The sequence below is a fragment of the Rhamphochromis longiceps genome, linkage group LG9 (assembly GCF_057381845.1).
Source record: "Rhamphochromis longiceps isolate RC_006_pf linkage group LG9, R_longiceps_female_GT1.1, whole genome shotgun sequence".
NCBI classification, from domain to species: Eukaryota; Metazoa; Chordata; class Actinopteri; order Cichliformes; family Cichlidae; genus Rhamphochromis; species Rhamphochromis longiceps.
Window position 1 is genome coordinate 23,291,770 of NC_140565.1, and position 18,361 is coordinate 23,310,130.

General features: G+C 40.4%; 1 protein-coding gene across 5 annotated transcripts in view; it reads right to left on the bottom strand.

The window, feature by feature from the left end:
- Positions 1-18,361, bottom strand: part of cacnb2a (calcium channel, voltage-dependent, beta 2a) — a 70,600-nt gene that overhangs the window by 34,065 nt on the left and 18,174 nt on the right. Inside the window, exon 1 of one of the 5 annotated variants that reach the window (XM_085418917.1) lies at positions 17,227-17,366. The exons of 2 other annotated variants lie outside the window; for them this stretch is intronic. In XM_085418917.1, the coding sequence (XP_085275043.1) occupies positions 17,227-17,262 (36 nt within the window). In that variant the 5' untranslated portion in view covers positions 17,263-17,366. Of the gene's footprint in view, positions 1-2,400; positions 2,721-13,330; positions 13,490-17,226; positions 17,367-18,361 lie in introns of those variants that run through there. 2 more of the 5 variants (XM_085418919.1, XM_085418918.1) reach the window with 2 other exon arrangements.

Sequence of the window (18,361 nt, forward strand, 5' to 3'; positions counted from 1 at the left end):
TTATGTGCTAATCCCTTTCCCCCGGTAAATTTTTACCTACAACCAGCAGCAAACGTCCTTTGAGAGAAATTGGTCTCATTAGCAGTGAATCCCCTCACAGCAAGATCTAGTTTCTTCCTCCCTCTTCACACTCTGGTTCCTTTGTGAAGAAACAGCATCACTGTATGAAATATCTGATAAGGGGGATACGGTAAAAAGGACTGAGGGCTGCTCTGTGCTGCTATTTTTTACTTGCATCATCAATATTCTGACAGTTTCCTGGTGTACAAAGCAGACGCATGATTGATGAGACCTGGCTTAGAGAGCAGCACGAGCTGCTAACCATCTTCAGTGGTGTAAAACAAATCATACTACAACTGGCACTGTGCACAAGTATAGTATTTCAGCCTCATTTATTTTACCGACAAATTATATACTCTGGACCGATTTCCGAAAAACTGACCTGTTGGGAACAAATTGGGATTTCCCAACCACTTCTGAGTTAAAGAAAACAAAAAAACCTCCCTTCAAACCTCGCTACTTTAGTCTGCTATATATACAGAGCCCCCAACCCTACATACACAGAGGATTAGTGAAAAGCTCTAATTTATTAAAAATAAACCCTGAATATGTATTCAACTCTATAAAGGGTGCAATTTACCTTTAGTGCAGTGGAACAACTGGCTGATGGTAATTCTACAATATTTAAGTGTATATGATAAACACACTTTGTCCTTTGCTTCAAATTCATGTTCTGACCTATTATCTTCCAAACAGCTCTTCATAATCAGGCCTGTAAACTCACCTATCCACAGCTCTCAGTGGCACACAGAAATTCACACACTAACACTTACACGCTTGGAAAAGACGGTGCTGCTTGATAAGCCAAGTCGAGTGGAGGCAGTCGTAGAGAGTGGGTTCAGTCAGTCAAAAGAGCTAGGTTCACACCACAACCCGAGAACACGCACCTCGTGTAATCAAGCAAATGCTTCTCTGTGGATGTGTGAAGACAACCAACTTGCTAATCAGATAGTTTATCATATAGCTACAAATCATCCACAAAGTCAGAACATGGACCCAACGAACATATGCACAGAATAAGAATGAATAATAAACACACACTTTCCCAGCAGAGCGTTGCTTAACGTTGCTGCTGGGAAAGTGTTAGTCCTGGAATCCATGTGGATGGGAGCATTTTCTCTCTAGCACACCACAGCACAAAAACTGCTCAAGGAAGATGACAAAAACTCAACATGATGACACTGCAGTCAAAACCCTTGAGATCCCAAGCTGAGTGAGCATCCATAAATGTGCTAGAACAAGCCCGAGCCATGTAGTCCCCACCCCACTGGCTACAAACCCTAAAGGAGCCCCTACTAGATGTCCTAGTGCCAGTGACCTCCACAGGTCCTGTGTTTATCAGACTAGATCTGATTTGACAGCTCAGCATAAAGAAGGTGATTTAAATGTTGCAGCTATGATTTATTTGCTTTAGTTAGCCTGGTTTGGCACACCAAAGGAAAGTCTCGAAAAATCCCTTTGGTTTTCTGCATAATCCATGCAAAATGTAATCTATATGATTTTGTTCCAACTTCTTTAAAACAGATTGTTTACTGTTGTGTGTAATTGTTTTAAACTTTACATCTAATTTTTTTATACTTGAAGCGTTTCATCAAATGGAAATATTTTCATTGTCTTTAAATTCAACCTGATAAATTTTGTACTGTTGAGGTGTTTGGCTTCTACACCAGTATCTGAAATGAAGCTCCTGGGGTCTAAACCCTGCTTGTTAGGATGTGTGTTATCAAACTGGTATTTTATTTATGACAACCACTGCCAAAAGGCAGACTTTAAAGGTTTCTGTAATCATTTCATTCACCCGCACAAAGACATGAAGCACACACAACCAGAACAGTAAATATTTGAGATACTAACTAGAAAGTCTCTTGGACATGACATTCACTCATTTATACTCTTTAAGAACCTCTTTTTGAAACAAAACATTCAGGCTGAGCCTAGGTATGTGCTCTCTACCGGTCTCTGTATATAAAAACCTACCTCTTTCCTGGCTGTTGACTTTCTTTCCCTCTCCCCATTTGTTAAACACCATCTCATTTCCTCACTACAGGCTAGCAGTGGTCGTGCAGCGGTGCTCACAAATTCATACTGGTTGCTCACACGAGTCTCTTTGTCTTAAGAGCATGCTGCATGAGAGTTAACATGTGCAACTTGAGAAAGAGCCTCACTAACTTTCTGTTGAAGCACCAGTGGAGTAAAATATCACTTATGTGTGATGATACCCCTTTAAATATCACATTGATATCTTCCATTCTCCAACAAGAACCTCCCTCTTTGTCTAAAGTAAAGAAGAAGCTAGGCTCAGAAAAGGACACGGCAGAAAGCATGTTTATACAAACTTACCAGATCTGACTCCTCACTGCCAGAGTGATACATTTCTGCCCAGTTGACTGCTATTGCTGTTCAGCCGGGCTGGGAGAAAATCTCCTCAGCTGCTGCCCATCTTCTCACGGAGTACAGGAACTCCTACCAGCCTGACTGCTTCACTCCTACAAATCCCCTTGTCTTGGCTCCAGAGCTTTGCTTCTGTAGCCTGAGCAGCAAAAGTTGGATCTGGAGGAGAAAGTTAGCTCCTCTCAGTCCTTCTTTGGCCTACTTTAGTCCCTGAGAGGCAGAGAAAAGACAAGCGTCGTTCCCACGCTGCGAGAGCACTCCTTTGGAGCACTGCGGCCGTCCTCCAGCCCCAAAAACAAGCCCCCGTGCCCCTCTCCCCTCCCACACACACACTCTCTGTCTCAAACGCACACACACACACACATACAGCTAGTTAGGAAGTAAGATCTCCGACTGAAAGGGCCGGCCTGAAAATTCCAGAAAGCACCAAAAGCAGCTGCAGAAGCTTTTTATGTCTGTGTGTGAGTGTGTGATCTGGGAAGTTTACATGTGTTCCACTTCGCCTTCAAGAGGTTACACTCGGTAGAGACAAAGGCTTAAAGGGCTTGAACTTTAGTCTAAACACATGTTGCTTAGAAAACGTCAGGAAGCGATTACGTTCGCGACATCGACAGAATGCTATATTTGCTTTCATCATCAGTGGGGAAAAAGTGGGAAATTTTCCGTTTGGTCTTTTAATGACACAAAAGTAAGGTAAAAAAAAAAAAAACAACCCTTACATGTCTGACATTATAGCCATGTAAACTGGCATTTAAAACTGCAGCGGTTACTCTAAAGAAACTCAGATCCATCTCTTTATGATCAGAGCCAGTGACGAAGCTGTGATGTGTGCTTTTTCATCACATTGCTGTTATGTCAGATCGTACACAGGCTGAGATGTTCAGTAATCTAATAGTGGTAAAACATGACTCAACACGTGACGTAAAATCTTAGTCATAAGTTTGCAAAATAAACCTTTAACTAATCTTAATTTTCTGGTTACAAAAAGGGGAGCAACGACAGGGGAATGCAGCACAGTCAGTGGAAAAATACAAACTGAAAAGCACAGATGAGAAGTGAGTAAGCAGTTGTGCCATTTAATGTCCAACCTGGATGATTATACAAACTCTGAGCTTCATATGACATTCTGGTAAACGCAGATTTGTATTTTTTTTTCCCTTTTTGATGGAGAGAAAATGTTGTTTTGGGCAGCCCAGCCTAAATCCTAGATTATATTGTGAATATTTGGTTTGATCAGGGTTAACCCCTTTCTGAGGATTATCATTCAGGGTGTTTGCTCGGCATGTGACACACCGTGGTATAGTCATCCTCATGTCACTGCAACAGTGGTTTTAAGCTCTATTTCTTTTATTTGGAGCTGAACTCCACTGTTGTGTAATATAAAATCATTTAAAAAATGCGTCTTGACTCTTTCAATTGTGTCATTCTTCATGAATCAGTATGTGTATCATGGGAGGGTTACTAAACATGATTGGTTTTTATACTATTTTTGTATTGACTATGTCGCCTTACTAAACAGATGTTTGTACATTTTTCTGGCCCCTTGACAAAGAAAAAAGATTTTTGTCCCTTAGGTAATAAAAGTATGTTACAAAGTACATTTTCTAATAGTCTTGACCAGTGTTTTCCAAAGATTTTCCAAAATTAGAGTAACATAATTCAAAAAAGAATTAATTGTTACAGTCTACTGGAAAAATAGTTGCAAATTTAAATGTTTGTGATATGAGGGGGATTACATTAAAATGTATCCTTCAGGGAAAAGGTTATATGTAAAATAAAACATTTATTCTATGGGTTTTTTTTCCTGACTGTGTGGAAATGTGCACTCTCTGTTAGTCCAGTCCAGTCACCTTGTTTTTAAGCTCCTAGTCCTTCATTAAATGTGAACAACATGTCCTCATCAAGGGCAGGATGGCATCTCTATGTACAGACAGGCTTCATTCAATTGGCAGCATGAGCTCAAATTTTGATGGTCGGTTTTGATATTTTCTTTGATCTCTGATACTTTTTTGCCTTCAAAGTAGCACCGGTTCTTTTTGCTTCACTTGTGTACAATCTGTAAGATCTTTAAAGCCTTTGGCCCACATTTTACACAGTTGCAGGACTTCCTGTTCTTCCCCAATGTTTCTGTGTGGCTGTATGTTTGGAGTTACTGTCATGCATGATGAATTAGAAGCAGAGCAGAAGCCTTCCTGGTGGTACAGTATGACAGACACAAATCTAGAGTATCTCAAACCTTTTCACATTAATATTTTCAGATCTAACCTAAACCCTGTTGATGGCAACATGAGGTCAAGGTGAGAAGGTGAAAGGCAGACTAATTAAGCTAAATGCTAGAGGCAAAAACCTTAACATGCTGAGCGTGATGACATTTGATCAGAAAGTGTGATACCGTGTCTCTGAACGTGTACCAAAAGTGACTTCTGCATGTAAAATCCGCTACATACTGCCAAAAATTCACAATAATCAGGGTATATTCTGCAAACTCTAAATAAAAAGAGATTTTTAAGATCCTACTAAATTAAAGTAATGCATAAAAATGACAACATGTTTATCTAGCGATGAGGCTCCAGCCAACCCTGCCAAGATTTTATGCTTAGGCCAGAGAAGTTTATTTAAATGTGTAATCGTGTAATCGATGTCAAATTAATAAAGTTACAGTTCAGATTAGTTGTTTTATTTTGCTATAAAGTAAATATAGCACAACATAATAGCATTCTTCACTGCCAGCAGGCATCACTATGATTATCAGCTCGGGATTTGACAGATCTGCTTCTGCCACAGAAATGAGTGCCGGCATTGCCTTTGGCTTATTGATCAGTATACATGCACACAATGACGTCAGCAGGCCCTCACACTGACAAGTACATAAAGGCCAAAAAGGACAGCTTACAAAACCAGCATACAGTAATTGGACCATGGGAGAGGAATCAATATAACATCCCAATTTCATTCACTTTTGAAAAAAAAAAAAAAAGACAATACCAACAGCTGTTTCCTTCCATAGTTAAAAAAAGAGTCACCTTGTGGAGGCTGACCTGATTTGATGAAGCTGCGATCTTTTGCGTATATTAATATTCAAAACCATCTGTTTTATTTGACCTTGTGCTGCTCTTTTGCAGAGGTGCTTATTTAAAATTGAGTCTGAATGAAGAACATTTAATTTGAACATGTTTCCTTTAACATTGAGCAGCTCATGGGAATTTCCTTCCAATGTGCCCAGCTGGATATTTAGACCAGCGGTCCAGAAACCCCCGGGCCTCGGACCGGTACCGGTCCGTGAGTCGTTTGGTACCGGGCTGCGAGAGTTGAGGCTCAGGTGTGAAATGTATGGTTTTCAGGGTTTTTATCGGTTTTCAGCGTTATTTTGTTATTGTTTTTATCGTTAACTCTGTTTTCCTGGGTCTTTTCACGTGTGTTATAAATAAATCTTTTTTTCGGTACTGGTACTAGTTTTATTTTGTTGTATTTATCCGCGACACCTTAAAGGCCGGTCCGTGAAAATAATGTTGGGCATAAACCGGTCCGTGGCGCAAAAAAGGTTGGAGACCGCTGATTTAGACTGACACTGTTGCAGAAGTGTACAAACAAAAAGGGGTTTCAATGGGGGTTATGTGTCTAATTATTTAATTTTGGCGAGGTGCATTTGCTTTCAAGCTTGAGATTAAAGCCTTTTTAAAAAATAAAAAAGGCGATGCTTCATAAAAGCCTAATTAAGAAAAATTGTGCACTTCACTTACTGCAAAATATATAAGACTTCAGTTTGGCGCTTCCATTTCAGCACACAAAGATGGAAATAGTTGCCAGGACTCTTTAGCACATGAAGGTGATGGAGATCGAACCATCGACCTTTTGATTAATGGACAACAAGCTCTACTACCTGAAACCAAGACATTAAAAGCGTTCCAAGCTTTAAATATGGTAGAAGGCCAAATATACTATATATCCAGATTGGTAATGAAGAGGAGAAACCATTTTATATACTGGGACACCATTTGTTTACCAGTGGAGGCTTAGTGCCTCTTCTTCAAGTTTTTAAAAATGGCGATTGCCATTATCAAAAATGTTATTTTGAGTATTCATCATGTTGGTGAGAGTGCTATATAATATCACTCCAAAATCTCCACACCTGTCAACCTGTAATACTCCTCAAACCCTAAAGTAACCCTGCTTCTTTAGCTTGTCCCTCATCTATCATACCTACAGCATCATCTGGGTGCTAACAGACTTTGTGATTTAAGAACTACATTGAAGATGATGGGATGTAACCACTTAAAAAAAATTCTAGGAAGCTATTAGAAAATTTACTGAAGCTTAGTGATTATGCATAATTCATTACCAAGCGTGGTCTTTACATCTCACTATTTTTAGATCAGCCTCCCTCTGCTCCAAGCATCTTCAGAGGAAGAGTAGAAACGAAGATTCAGTTTTGCAATTCAAGCAAGTCAGATGAGAGCAGTTCGATGTATCGGGTTAAGCAAACGGATCACACCTGTGTACACTCAGTAACAGGATAGTCTCTTGAGGCACCGGACCACCAAACCAGGAGTGGACAGTTTTCATGCTAGTGTGACTTCACACTCGCTACCACTCTCAAAGTAAATAGCCCAAAAGACAACCTCTCAGCACTGCCGCACGCACTTGCAAGTGATGAAGCACTCAGGTTCATGAGTTAATCCGCCTTATATCAATACAACATCATAACACTGAAGACATCATAAACAAGAGACAAAGCAATAGCAGACACTGATGATAATTGATTGATTATGACCGAGGTGTATCGCCAGAGATGGAGACAATCACTAACAACATGAACAGTGTTTTGTTTTCTGTCAAAAGTGCAATCATAACAAGGCATACAAATGATGTTTAGCAAACTTTAATAGACCACTAATGGGCTAAAATACACTACAATTAGATCACTGAGGAAATGTCAGACAGGCCCCTCCTAAGGGCGACTGCCCTGCCAAGAATGCTATTATATAAATGAAACTCTCCAAGAGGCTTTCAAGAACTGCTAAATGAATCCTTTTGTCGATAAAAAAATCCCCGTACAAAAAATCTACCATTTAATTTAATTTGATTTTCTTACCCTACTTTCACAAGAACATATTTACTGTACTCAGATGATCCTGCAAAGTCTTGAGACAATCAGCAGTTATTGCATAAATTCACATGTAGTCAAATGCTTGAATTTTAAAGGTTTTGGATCCAAATTCAGTACTCATGTTTGTTTTTTTAGCTGATTTGTTAGACAGAAATAAAATCAATGTGTTTATAACTTTTTTGTCCCAAGTTAGATGAAAAGCTTGATATCAGTCCTGTGTCTGTATAAAAAATATAAAGCTGGAGCCAGAATCGGGTCAACTTAGGCCTCGACTTGACTACTGTAATAGTTTTTATTCAGGTTCAGCTGCTTAGCCAACCGCAGCTGGTCCTAAATGCTGCGGCACGCTTCATAACTGGCATATGCAAGCAAGACTACATATCACCTATATTAGCATCCCCGCACTGACTGCCAATCAGTTCCTGAATTGAGTTTATTTAATGCCTTGAATGCATTCCAGAGGTTGGCACAATTTTACACCTCTGATCATTTAAGTTTGCGCATTCCCGCCTAGATCACTGAGGTCTGCTGAGCAAATGATCTTTAAATCTAGTTTAAAGCACAGAAGATATCTGTGCTGCTCCAAAACTCTGGAACAACCTATTTCTTCATCAGGAACTCGGCAACATTAGACACTTTAAGCTGCTTGAAAACTGCAATAAGAATGAGATGTGAATACTTTGACTTTCTCTGATTCTTCTCGTAAACCGTCATTTTGTCCTATTTTTTTTATGTTATTTGATTATATTAGATGTGCAGCTCTTTGTCCAAAGCTGTTGTTCTTAAATGTGCTATAGAAATAAACTTGACTTGTCTGCAAACACTCGTCACAATAGTAGCCTAGGGCTAGTAAAACTTGTGCTTCTGGACTCATAACTCAGACGCCCTCTACAGGAAAGGGCAGAGCAGGCTGTACCTGCTGCGGAGACTCAGGTCGTTTGGAGTGGAGGGCCCACTCCTGAAGAAATTCTATGACTCTGTTGTGGCTTCTGCTATCTTTTATGGTGTGGTCTGCTGGGGCGGCAGCATCTCTGCTGGGGACAGGAAGAGACTGAACAGGGTGATCCGAAGGGCCAGCTCTGTTCTAGGATGCCCTCTGGACCCAGTGGAGGTGGTGAGTGACAGGAGAACGGCGGCTAAGCTGTCATCCCTGATGGACAACATCTCCCACCCCATGCAGCAGACTGTGACAGCACTGAGCAGCTCCTTCAGTGGGAGACTGCGGCACCCACGGTGTGGGACGGAGAGATTTCGCAGGTCTTTCCTCCCCACTGCTGTCAGACTCCATAATAAAGACTTTAACTGATCAAGCACACACATCCATACATATGCAATAATACTAAGTGCAATAATCCTTTCTGTCATCGTTGTATTTTTACTCAGTTGTATATAGTATTTGTATTTGTATTTGTATTCTATTTTTATCTTATTGTATATTTATTTTATTTTATTCTACTGTATATAGTATTTTATTTTATTCTATTCTGTACAGTTGTGTACTGTATTTATTCTTATTGTATTCTAATTTTTGCCTCATAACTTTTGCACTGTCCACTTCCTGCTGTGACAAAACAAATTTCCCACGTGTGGGACTAATAAAGGTTATCTTATCTTTATCTTATCTTATCATTGCAGACAACTTCTGTTTCTTCTTTGTGTCACACTTTTCACAGTTTATCTAGTTTGCAAGTGTTTGCAGACAAGTTGGTGTCTTTCAAGCAAACTACAGGCAACCTGGGTCTTAGTTTAAACACATAATCTTAAAAAGAGGAAGCAACTACTTGCTGTCTACCCCCAGTACTCCTAAAATTCATTAAGACATATCTTTTTTTGGGTTAATTTCTTTAATTTAATACATGCAAGTGGTAACCTACAAATACCTACAAATGAATCCTTATCAAGAAATTACAGTTATTTGGTTTCTGTAAACAAGCTATGACATCTTAATAACTGAACAGCAAAAATGCTTTTTTTGTTATCTTTGGGCGTAAAGTGGCATAGATAATTTCTGCTTGCTATAGCTTTACATTTATAAATAACATGGATGAAGACATTTACAAATCTATTGTAATAAAGCACAGATTTGAAAGTTTTGGCTTATTTTTATTAAACTGAAAGACGGGTTTTTGAGAAAATATAAAGTACTGATACTTTTAATAACAAAATAACAAAACAAAAGTTACTGTTTACACCAGATAAAAATGAGTATAAAGGATTAAGGTGGAATAGCATCCCGATGCAAAATTTCCAGATGAAGCTGGAGAATCCATCCCCTGACTGTGATTCTAATCTAATAAAACCCACAGGGCCTGCAGCCAACATCTGACTGATGTTACCTAGCTACAGTACATGCAGGGCCACTTGAGCCCAGGGACCATCTCTAATTACAGATGGTGAGAGAACGAAGAGGAGGGGGAATGAGAGAGAGATACACGGAGAAAAATAATGGAGAAAGAAAAAGAGACGGATGAGAAAGAGAGACAGAAGCCACAGCTGTTCTGCTTCCTGTTGCCTCTCGGAGCATCTCGACAGTTCGACTGCTGCTTCCCCCACATCACCAAAGGGCATCCCGCTAGCATGTGTACCAAACCTAAGAATAGCATTGAACCTGCGCCCACACCACTTACATTTCTCATCTGTTCTTAAAATAAAATAATCATAAAACAGAACAGGAAATTTCCAAAGAAAGAAAGCAAAGAAATCGCAAAGCCTTTACTGAAAAGTTGACTCCATCTTACCCGTCCCAAGATGTGCTTAGTCCGTGGAGACAAAGGAAGCTTGTCAAGCACGCCAAAGGGAATGAAGATCATGAGCTCAGAGTTTGTGAACAGCTAAGGGAAGCAAACACTTGATGAAGTCCGAAGCGCTGGCATTTATTACTGTACTCAACAACAATGTACAACTTCTGGCGGCTGTAGTGCAGTGTGTGGTGCTAAACTGACTCACTTCACGCTCGCTGAACACATCAACGCATCGGCTGTTCCACATGGACTCATAGGAAAAACTCTTCAGTCATCAAATCGGTACTGCTCTGACCAATAAAGTCACATGTAGGTCAGGAACACACAAGAAGAGGATGATGCACTCACACTGTGTGTGCAAACACATTTTCATAAGTATCAAATGCAGTAGTTGTATGATCCACTGATGGCACAAGATGGACAAAGACAGAGAAACACTTTCATCACTCCAAACGGTTCTGGCACAGAGCCTGGGCCCACTCATTTTTAATCAGTGGACAGCTGGTAATTCAGTTCACATACAAGCTCACTTAAGACACTGACTTATGTTGATTTCTTGACTTACATTAAACTTTTGGCCATAGAGAGATAATTGAAACAGTCCTGACATGGAGCTGTCGTTAAATATATATTTACTAGATAAATATTTCTGTGCCATGTGTTTAATAAGACAGCTTTGTTTTGTAGTCCAGTTTTTGTCTACCAGCTCCTGAGAGAAAGACTCCACTGAGCACATCAGCTAGTCACTAAGAGGAATGTGTGCGATTAGACGTTTAAACATTTCTGCCCTTGCTATTTGGCACCAAAAACGCTAACAGCAACAGCTTCTTTTATACATCTACAATGACAATTACCAGTTCAAAAGATGTTACAGTGCCACCTGCCACTAATCGGCGCTGCAGCGCCATGTGGGCTCTGACTGAATAAACTGGAATAACCAAACAAATGAAGCCAGGTGTAACCACATTCTGCACCGTGGTGTGGAAATTAGCCTGGAAGAAACCAGGACTACTGCTGCCAGCACTGCTAAGATTAGCTAAGTTCTGCAAACTATTCTTTGCAATGTTACACCTGTTGTCATGTGCCGCACATTTCAGCAACATTTGAAACATGATTTGATTAATAAGGGATGTGATTAATGATTTCATACAAAATACACACAAAATAGTTTGAATGTTAAGTGTTTTCTATCCTTTAGACTAGTTGACCTTTTTACAACTAGTATATTTCATACAATGAGTATATTAGTTGGCTGGAAAATATCTAATCACTAACACTGCCTGCCATTAGTTGTTTGTTCCTTTTTCCCCCCCTGAGAAGAACAACTGGGAATAATCTCACACTATGAAAGCAGTGAGAGTGAATTAAAAAAGAAAAAGAGCACAAAGGCACTAAAAAGCTCCACAGAGCTGGGGAGAAGTGTTGAGTGGTTGTGATTATAAAAACCGTATTTGGGTTAGTTACTGGTCCATTTTCAGACCCATGTTTCTGAACACACCGCGATGAGTTTAGTTTCCTGTCACAGCACATGTATACAACGTAGTCTCATCCACTTTTGTGCAGACCTGCGTCTTGCTGTAAGGCAATTGTCCCTTGTGCCATTCAATCTTTCTCTATGTAGAGTGCATCCTTATTCTGGAGGGATGACAATCCACCTTCCACATAAAAACACCCACAGGGGTTATTGCTTATGTCCACTTGATCCCCTGACTCACTTTGTAATGATTGCTTCTCTCAGTAAGGAGATTTAAATCTGCTTTGGCCGTTCAACCAATCCAGGATTTAGAGCAGAAGAAATGACTGACATGAAACATGGTTAGAAACTGTGAAGATCTGGTCGCTTGAAGTCAATGTGGGAAGAGGAAGGCTCCAGCCTACAGGAGTCATTATCCTACTCCCTCTATGTTTTGCTTCTTGCTATCCAAAATACTAAAATAAAATCTGTACTGGTCTATTTTATAATATTATGTTAATTTATCATATAGCATTGCAAATTTACCTACCTTTGTGGTAGATTGTGGACTAAACTAAAATCTAAACATTTAGAAATATATTATGTGTGTGCAGAATTTTTATTTTTTTTGTTGTTTGTTAATAAAAAAGTTTTATTCTACTACATTACTGATGTTTTACAGCACACGTGATCTGGGGCAAAGGTTTTACGAGTGATTTCCCACTCGTGCACGTTTAAGTGCATGACCTTTGCAATATTTATTTGTGCTGCCTTGTCTCATCATTTCTCACCTAACAGAAAAATTCCAATAAATGTAAATATGTAAATATGTAATGTAAATTAAAAAAAATGCTCTTAGCATTTTCATCTAGATTAGTCAAAGATTTACAAAGACATTCACTTTTTAGTCATTTTACAATGATATAAAAATAATCATATAATCTAACAGCACAATACAACTTCCTTTACTGCTTCTAAAAATTCATGAACTAAACAAAACAAAACAATCAAAATCTGCCACAAGCAGGCAAGGAATTATGAGGACTCACAAGACAAAAGCTTTAGCGACACTGCCATATATATAAAATAACACAGGGTAAATGGTCCTGCACTATAAAAGAAAGAGTCTGCCACAAAGCATTTAGCTGTTTGACTCTTTCACTGGACCAGCTGGAGTTCTCTTCACATGTGAAGAGAAAGATGACCCTGCAGCTTGCCTTTCACCTGCAGCATCAGTGGCTTTATACAAGACACAGTCCCACAACAACCCATGATTAAAAACTAAGCTTCACTTAATGTATATTGCATGGAATTCCAGCAGTATAGGCCCATGATAACAGACCTCACAGACAGGATATACAGTACGGCAGACTGTCGACGTCATCACAAACAAACCTGGAAGCAGCAAGCACTACAAACAGAAAAAACACTAGCAATAAAAAAAAGCTTTGAGAAAAACAATCCAGTGCTACAACTAATAGTACAAGCTCTGAAGAGAGAAGTAAGCTGCTGATTACACAGAAACAAGAACAGGTTCAAGAACAGGTTGTATGTAATTTTCTTTTTTTTCCTTTTTACCTTTGGCTTCTTAGACATGCTCGTTCTCCCACAATGCCCGGGACACCTGTGTCGCCTCTCCGCTCCACAGCGACTGTAATGAATTATGCAAATCCCCTGGTTTTTGTTCAGAGTACCATGACCCAGGGGTGCAAGCAGCTGACGCCTGGCATAAAAAAAAAAGCCAACCTCTCTGCTTCAGTCAAAAGGGATAACACTGACTGCTGTGCTTCCTGGGGAGTTGCTCTTAAATGCAACCGGTGTCACTGCTGAGGTGATATCTAGGAGAGGAAATGAGATGAGCATACTTGAGAGCTCTTCCAACAGCAAGTGTTATCCCTCATGTGTAGTGAAGCTAGCTGGAGTCTCTCTAAGGCAGATCAAACCCACACAGTGACCCGGGCATGAGTGGACGGACACACATGGTGGAGCGTTTAACCTCTGCGGTGTCATGGTTAGCTCTGAAGTGTTTTTCTTTCCCAGACCGGGCATTAAGCTTTAATTTGATAGCATGACATCTGTTGCATGGTCCACTAAACTTTGCTATAAAAGGCAGACTAAAAACACACCCACTGCACACAAAGCATACCTTAAAACCCCAGAAACACTGTATCAGCTGTTAGAGGTGACAGGAGTCTGTGATGCTGTGCGTCTCGGCTGCAGAGGCAGAGCTTACCGCTGTAGTAAAAACATGTGACCTCCCGCAGCTGTACATTCGTTGCCAGACAGACAGTCAGGCAGTAACAGCACCATCTGGAGTCCTAATCCGCCTGACACTGCCCACCCCTGTGATTATGAATGTGGCCCTCAAAGTCATTAGGCTTATTGCATAGACAAGGAGATACTTGGGATGAGTGCACTGCAGAGGTGCTGCAACTGCATCAGGCAGGTCAAGAGTTTTTGAATAAAATTAATACCAAATTGATGTATGTGTAAGCAGTTTTGCTATATTGTCAGTTGAATTATGGGTGTGGAGAGGGAAAAAAGGCAAAGCCAGCTTTTAGTTCATGTGGCAAAGTTGTTGTCCTTCTGGCTGCAGGGCCATCGTTCTGTCTGTTGATCCAGCACTTGGGCAACAGCTGGTGGCTAGATTTAGGCTGTAAATCATTTTTAACCACTTTATGTTTACTCATATTACAATTTCCACTATAATGAAAAACAACCAACAGCCCTGACTAGGATCACAGTAATATACTCCTGTTCCTGTGACAACTTAGCTAATAACACAAAGGAAGCAGACCTTATACTTTGGTGTGTTTGCAATAGTCTTAATTAATGTTGTAACTTTAAACATTTTTCCTTCTACACAGAAAATGTCTTATCTTCAATTTCTTTCTTTTTTTTTTGCCTGTCCTGTTTTGCTCTTTTGCCATCAGAAAGATGCCCAACGGATTTACTTTACCAAATGGACCATCCCAGCCTTGCCATATTAGTCTATTTGATTCACCTTTTATTGTTTATTTTATTTGAACCTGCTAAATACGGGACAGACTTGACTGGGGAAAAGAAAGAGGAGAAAGAAAGAGGGAAAGAAAAACAGCGGGGAAGAGGGACGAGGATAAAGGGCAAAAAACAAAAACCAACAAAATAGGCAGACAAAAAATACACATATCAATCACCTGGATCACCTGTTGAGAAAGAAAAAAGAGAAAACAAGCAGAAGAAAAAAAAAGAGCAACATAATAAACAACATCACGATGATATATGGGAATATAACAGTAAATACTAAATATTAAACATTATTGTGCAGCACGTAAGATCGACAGTGCACAGTGTGCTTTCAGGTAGGAGCCAAAAAGGGTGTAGTTTGTGTGTGTGAGCACCCGTGTGTACACCTGTGAGCGTGAGCATGCTTGTATTTAAAAGGTTCCTTCATGTAATGATCTGCTAGAGGGTGTGGGGGGCCACAGCCCCGTCCTCCAGGGCATGAAGCAGGTATGGAGGAGATCAAAACTTCAGACATCCAGAGGCCCCCAGAACACAAGAGACCAAGGAAGACCAACAGAGGGGCAGCCGCGCCACTGTCCCAGAAAGAGCTTATCTTCAATTTCTTGTCATGAGCTCAGATTGCTGATATTTTTTCTGATGTCGGCATTGGATAAAAATGTAACCTGACATGAAAACAAATGGATGAAACTCCATTTAATATTTTTATGATTGTCTGGTTTTGACGTCATCTTTTGTACCACTGTCAGATTAAACTATGCACTTAAATGCAGGAACTCTTAAATTCTTGTAGCCGACTTCCATGAAATGTGGTGAAATAATTAATTGTCAAAAGATAAAGCACTTTTCATTTGCAAGAGTTTTTCTTTGCTAACTACAAGCCCAATACAGAAATCACACATTCTTTCTTTTGTCTACACACACACACAAACCCATAGTTAGCTCAACTGAGGTAGGACACAATTAATGTTTATAGCCTGTCAAACTTCCACCAACATGAGCCTCTTATTACAGATATGGATGGTGGGAAGCTCTGCAGAACAAAAATAGTTCCTACTGGCCATGTTTCTTGTTGTTGTTTTTAAACTAACTGTGTCTTGATTTCTTGAAAGACACTGCAATTCAATTATATGTAAGAGAGGTAACCAATTTAAGAGCAGATATTTTCAAAACTGGACGATTTATACCAAAATTATGTAGATAGAAACAGCTAACAGCACTACTGCCAAGTGGAAAAATATGTAAACTGGATTTTAGGGTGAACTATCCCTTTGATATCATCAGCCATAAAAACACAAACTAAACAAAGACAATGCTTAAGTGCATGTCTTTTCTCCTTACTAGCCTCTTTACTAGTTCAGCAGACTTTAAAGTGTTTTAAAGTAATCAACTTTCCAGCTCTGTTTGTGTAGAAGAAATCAGGCTCAGTCAGAGTGAGGACAGAGAGCTGGGCTGTAGAAAGCAGCAGCATGACATATTTGCCATATGGGTAGGTTGAGGGAAAGTAGAGCAGCGTTTCCCTCCGGAGGAAAACACATAAGCACATTTCGATTCATGCACATGTGCACATGTACGATATACTGGACAGAAATGCAAAACATTCACAGGGTAAAACATGAACGCTTGTTTAGGACAGCTCAACATATGGTGTATAAGGAGAAATAAGCCCCGGGCTCCTTGCACTATTATGGTGTCACTTGCACCTGACTTACAAGAACTTCAGCAGCAAGAGGGATCATAAAATGTGTAAAAGGAGGCTGTGTGAGTTTCTGGCAGGTCGTATGTCTGCAGAATGAGAAAGAGAAAAATGTCCACAGACAGAAAGAAAGTAGATTTGATAGTAAACATACCTCCGTCCCCAACTCTCTCCTCCCTGCCCCACCCCCGTTTTCCCAAGTAGCTGATTTCATCCTCGCAAAGCCACTCTCATTCTAATCTGCCCTGATCCGTCTGCACTGGCAAAGACTCAGATATCAAACTCACACACATTAGAAAAAACAAACAAACTATGACATCTTAACAAAAGGTGCCAGTTTATCTGCTGTTTTATTTAAAAAAAAAAAACAAGAACAATGCACCTTTCATGGAGAGTTCAACTTGAACTGCCATCAACTAGAAATTCAACCCATCAACATCTGGCGTATTTCCTGGCAGAGGCAGAGTTGGCAGACTGATAACCAGATTTCATAAAGTGGGTATGTAGTAGCTTGTAGTTATATAATACCTAAATCTCTAAGCCTCAGTTTGGAATAGCCACTGAGTACAGCAGCATAAAAAAAATCAATGAAAACACACTGTAATAGCCTCTGCATAATCTGTTAAACCACAAAATCATATCAATAGTGATGCAAAATGTTACATTGCTTTCAGATGTTTTGCAAATGCCACAGAATACAGAGTAAAAACACACATGACAGAGCACTTCAAGAGAAGAGGAGCACACTCACTCTACAGGAGCACACCTCACTTACCCATGAGACATTTTTATTCTTGGTTTGTTTGATCATGGCAACGAGAGGAAGGCCAGTAACGTGGCGAGAGGACCCCCCTCCTCAGCAGATTTTAGCCCCACAGCCTGTTGCGTGGGGAGGTCTGTGCGGGATCAGGGGTGATGGCCGGGGGCACGTCGCGCTCAGCCATTGGTCATCATGTGCCCTGCAAACCCGCGAGCCCGAAACGCTTGCTCTGACTGAATCCAGCATCTGTCAGCGGATCAGAGCACGCCACGCGCAGAGTTTTCAAGTTTTTTTTTTTTCAGGCTACGTTACAAAACTAGAAAAGTCCAGAAATATCCAGCAAAACTCAAAAGTGTTTTCCTCCTCACAGCACACAGTGACCTGATGGACTGATTATGTATTTGAGCAGAGTATGAATATGAAACATCCCAGCAGGTTTAACCCCGCCCTGCTGAGCCACAGCACGCGCCCAATCAGATCTTTGTGGCCAGCTCCCCAGGGTGAGCTTATAGAAGTATTAGGATGAACATACTGAGTCTTTGGAGGAGAGCCCTGACTGGCAGGTCACTGGCATGTACAGATATCAGGCAGGAAATAAGCGGGAGCACTGGAGCAAAACTTAAAGTGACTGACCTCATCTTCATCTGCTGTAGGTACCTCTCCTTTTATTATCGTGCTTTTATTTGTTTCATCCCTGCTCTTTGCCACCTACCTAGAGCCAGTCTCCTTCCTTGCTCTCTAGCATCCTCCATCTCTCCCTCAATCTCTGGAGTACATCTTCTCACCCAGCTGGCACCTGTTGTCATGGTACCACTTTGCTAAGAGATAAATAGCATGACAGACAGTAAGAAAATGCTTGGTGAATCTCCATTTAATCTCTTAAGTAAGTGGCTCCACTGCTCTCTGATCAAGCCTCTAAATGCTGACTTTTGTAGCTTCCTCTGCAAAATCTCACCAACATCTCCTCTCCACACTTCTTGCAGTCTGTTTGTTCAAGTTGATCCGGACTACTCATAAAAGATCAGTGAAGAGTTCTGAGGCTGTAAGTGCTGATTTGAGTGGCTGCATTTGGGTGAAATTGAGCCACAGAGCAGCGGCGGATCTCTGGATCAGCAGTGGCAGAAAAGTCTACAGACCGCACATAAACAAG